This window comes from Rhinoderma darwinii, chromosome 12 (assembly GCF_050947455.1).
Source record: "Rhinoderma darwinii isolate aRhiDar2 chromosome 12, aRhiDar2.hap1, whole genome shotgun sequence".
NCBI classification, from domain to species: Eukaryota; Metazoa; Chordata; class Amphibia; order Anura; family Rhinodermatidae; genus Rhinoderma; species Rhinoderma darwinii.
This window is the reverse complement of record NC_134698.1, coordinates 11,886,891-11,890,565: the sequence shown is the minus strand read 5'-3', so window position 1 is coordinate 11,890,565 and position 3,675 is coordinate 11,886,891. Positions and strand designations below refer to the sequence as shown.

Here is a 3,675-nt window from a genome sequence, read left to right as displayed (position 1 = left end):
AGGTAAAGGGTTGCCAGGGAATGTGCAGGTATAAGAGAGATAGTGTAGCTATGAGGGAGATAAAGGGTTACCGGGGAAGGTGCTGGCTGTTGTATCAGGGGTGAATTAGAGGTTAAATACCAGCTCGTTGTATAGGGGAGGTGAGGTAAGGCTTAACCAGCTCATTGTATAGGGAGGTAGGTAGAAAGAGGGGAACGATACATAATGTTTGTTGTCCAAGGAATCATTGGTGAAGGTGAGCTTACGTGCAGGGAACAGGGCAGAGAGGTCCTCCGTTAATGGTGGGAGCAGGCAAAGAGTGAGTTCAGCAGGCCTGCTTTGGTGGTGTCTCGCTTCCCTTCCAATGAGGGCTGATGTGCAGTCTTCACAGGTGGGGGTGGAGGGTAGGACTCATGAGGTCAGCGGTGGAGTGTAGTAGCTCTGAATTATATAAACCCTCTCCGTGCACTTCTGTATGACATAACTGTTCCAAACTCATGCATGTGCAGGGGGGGGGCAGGCCGTGGGAACCTCCTGTGATGTGGGAATGCATCATAGTATGTGTCTACTTTTTATGGCTCCCCCCCCCCCTGAAGGGTAGGAGACAAGAGAATCAAAGGAAATCTTCTGCTCCTCCCAGATTGTAAACAAGACAATTCAGCCGGCTGGAGCCAAATCTTATCTCATTACCTGAGGAAAATTTCCCATGGGCATATGTCCACAGTCCAGCAGCACCAGAACTGGAGGGAGGATGCACACCCCAGGAGCTTGACCATCGTTCCTTATGGATACAGCAATTTCAAAAAGCAGGCAACACTCCAGACATTAAATGAGCTAGTCTATGTAGGCCATGTGCAATATTTCGGCTCTCCACTAGAGCCTTTCTCAAACCTTGAGAAAGGCTCTAGTGGAGAGCAGAAACTATGCACATGGGCTAAATAAACTAGCTCTTTCCCACTTGATGTCTGGAGTACTGTCTGCTTTTTAAAATATATATATATATATATATATATATATATATATATATATATATATATATATATATATATATATATATATATATATACAACGTGCATATAGATATAAATATGTAAAACACTTCCCTTTACAATCATTTATGGGGATTCTTTACTGTAAGAGAAGTGAAACTTTGGAACTCGTGGCCTCAGGATGTTGTAATTTTTTTTCATTGATCAAGCTCTGGGAAGGCCTGGATGCCTTTCTTGAAAAATATAATATTACAGGTTATGAGTACTGGATTCTAAAGATCTGGACGTTGCTCCAGGGATTTATTCTGATTTCCATATTGGAGTCAGAGAGGAATTTTTCCCTTAATGAGGCAACTGGCATCTTCTTCATGTTTACTTTTTTTTTTTTTTTTCTTCCTCTGGATCAACATGGTAGATTATAAATGAGATTTGATAGACCTGTTGTTGTTTTTTTCAACCTTATCAGCTATGTAACTTGTCTTTTACAAGGTTAGAGACAAGCAGTTGATCCTCCCACAGGCTGAGAAAAGCAACCTGCAGCCCCTGGAAGGAATATAACTCTAAAATATGCTGAAAATATATATAAATGCACTCATTTATATATTAATACTGTGAATAAATGCCTGACTAAGCATATTGATCAACTTGCATTAATGTGCTGTAAAAAAAAAAGTGAATACTTGCCTTTTGGTCAGATTTATAGAGTTCTTTTCCACACCAAAATGATATTAATTTAACAAAGTCTTTTGAAGATCCATACTAAGCCGCAGCTGCATGTAAACGCATAGTGTTATAAGAAAAAATAAATATATTTTTTTAAATAATAAAACATTTTAATGAAATCACACACCCCCCAAAATAAAAAAAAATCTGAATTAAAGTGAATCTTAATAATACCAATACTAATAATATTAATACTAATAATTATTTTGTTAAAAAAATTACCAAATATGTATTTACTGTTTAATAATGTGTTATATTGTATAAGCATGTTCAATTTATGTACCATGTTGATTCTAGTCATCTTTCAAACACCTAAAATATTTTTTGGGGGTATTTTAACCACAATGCCGATGAATTGCAATTTGCATACAAATTAATTTTCTAAAAGTGTTTTTCACCTCTCTGTTTCTTAAAGTATAAATAAATGGGTTCAATGGTGGAGTAACCACCGTGTACATGAGTGCAAGAAATTTATCGTACTGACTGCCTTTTGGCCTGATGTATACAATAATAACTGTGCAATAAAACAGACAAGCAACAATAAGATGGGAGGAGCATGTCGAAAATGCTTTTTGTTTGCCTTCTGTACTCTCAATTTTTAATACAATGCTGATAATGTGAATGTATAATGCCACAATGCTGCCAAAAGGAAAAACAACAGAAAGAACAGCCGCTAACTGAGTGGCCAGGTTGCTGAAGAATGGGTTGGAACAGGCTAAATTCTGCAATGGAGCCAAGTCACAGAAGAATTGATTGATCTCATTGGGGCCACAGTATTCCAGGAGAATTGTGCAAATTGTAGGTATGAACGAAATGATGAATCCAGCTATCCATGGAAGTAGAGCTAATACTGAACAAAACTTATTGGTCATTATAGCTGAATAACGTAAAGGGTTGTTGATAGCCAAGTATCGATCAAAGACCATCAGGGCAAGTAGAAAGCACTCAGTCTCACCCAAAGCATTAAGGGCATACATCTGGACAAAGCAGCCAAGCATGGATATGGTATTGGTAGCCTGCGTGAGGAGTGCCACGAGTTTTGGAATGGTAACCGAGACGAACATTATTTCTAGAACAGCAAAAATAGTTATAAAAAAGTACATAGGAGTATAAAGAGTAGGCTCAATTCTAACTAAGAAAATAATGGCAATGTTACCAAATATACATACAACATATGCCAGGATAGCAACGTATAAAAGGATGTTCTCAAATGTATCCAAGTTGGAAAAGCCCAAAAGAACAAATTCTGTCACTCTGGTTTTATTGATATCTTGCATTTTGTCTACTACAATGAAAGATTAAAAAGAGTAATAATTAACATGGTCATCATATACTCTCAATCATTACATACACTACATACACTTTAGGGCCAAAATGATGTGGACAACTGACCATCACAGCTATATAAGCTTGTAGTACATTCCAAAACCATGGGTGTTAATATGGAGTTGGGCCTCTTTTTGTGGTTATGGCAGTCTCCACTTTAATTGGAAGGCTTTCCACAAGATTTTTGGAATGTGTCTGTCGGAAATTTGGCTCGTTCAGCCAAAAGGAGCATTTGTGAGGTCAGGCATTGATGTTGGATGAAAAGGTCTCGCAATTGGCATTACAAGTCATCTCCAAGGTGTTGGATGGAGTTGAGGTCAGAGCTCTGTGCAGCCACTTGAGTTGCTCCACACCAAAATTGTTATACCTTGTCTTTATGAACTTTGCTTTGTGTATAGGGGTACAGTCATGCTGGAACAAGAAAGCTCCTTACCCAAAGTTAGAAGCATTCAATTGTCCAAAATGACTTTTTATGCTGTATTGGCATTTCCCTTCACTGGAAATAAGGGATTCAAACTGTGAAAAACTGTCCCAGACTATTATCCCTGATTAGGAGGGTTTACCCACATACGTATGTATGCCCATATAGTGTGTGTCCATTTTACACTTCACTTATGGAATTACACAACAAAAAGTTGAATAGTATTTTCAATACACC

At 38.1% G+C, this 3,675-nt stretch overlaps 1 protein-coding gene across 1 annotated transcript; it reads right to left on the bottom strand.

The window, feature by feature from the left end:
* Positions 1–2,026: 2,026 nt before the first annotated feature.
* LOC142665085 (olfactory receptor 5V1-like) lies at positions 2,027–2,968 on the bottom strand. Its single transcript, XM_075844628.1, has one exon. The coding sequence runs from the start codon at positions 2,966–2,968 to the stop codon at positions 2,027–2,029; it is 942 nt and encodes a 313-aa protein (XP_075700743.1).
* Between the last annotated feature and the right edge of the window lie 707 nt (positions 2,969–3,675).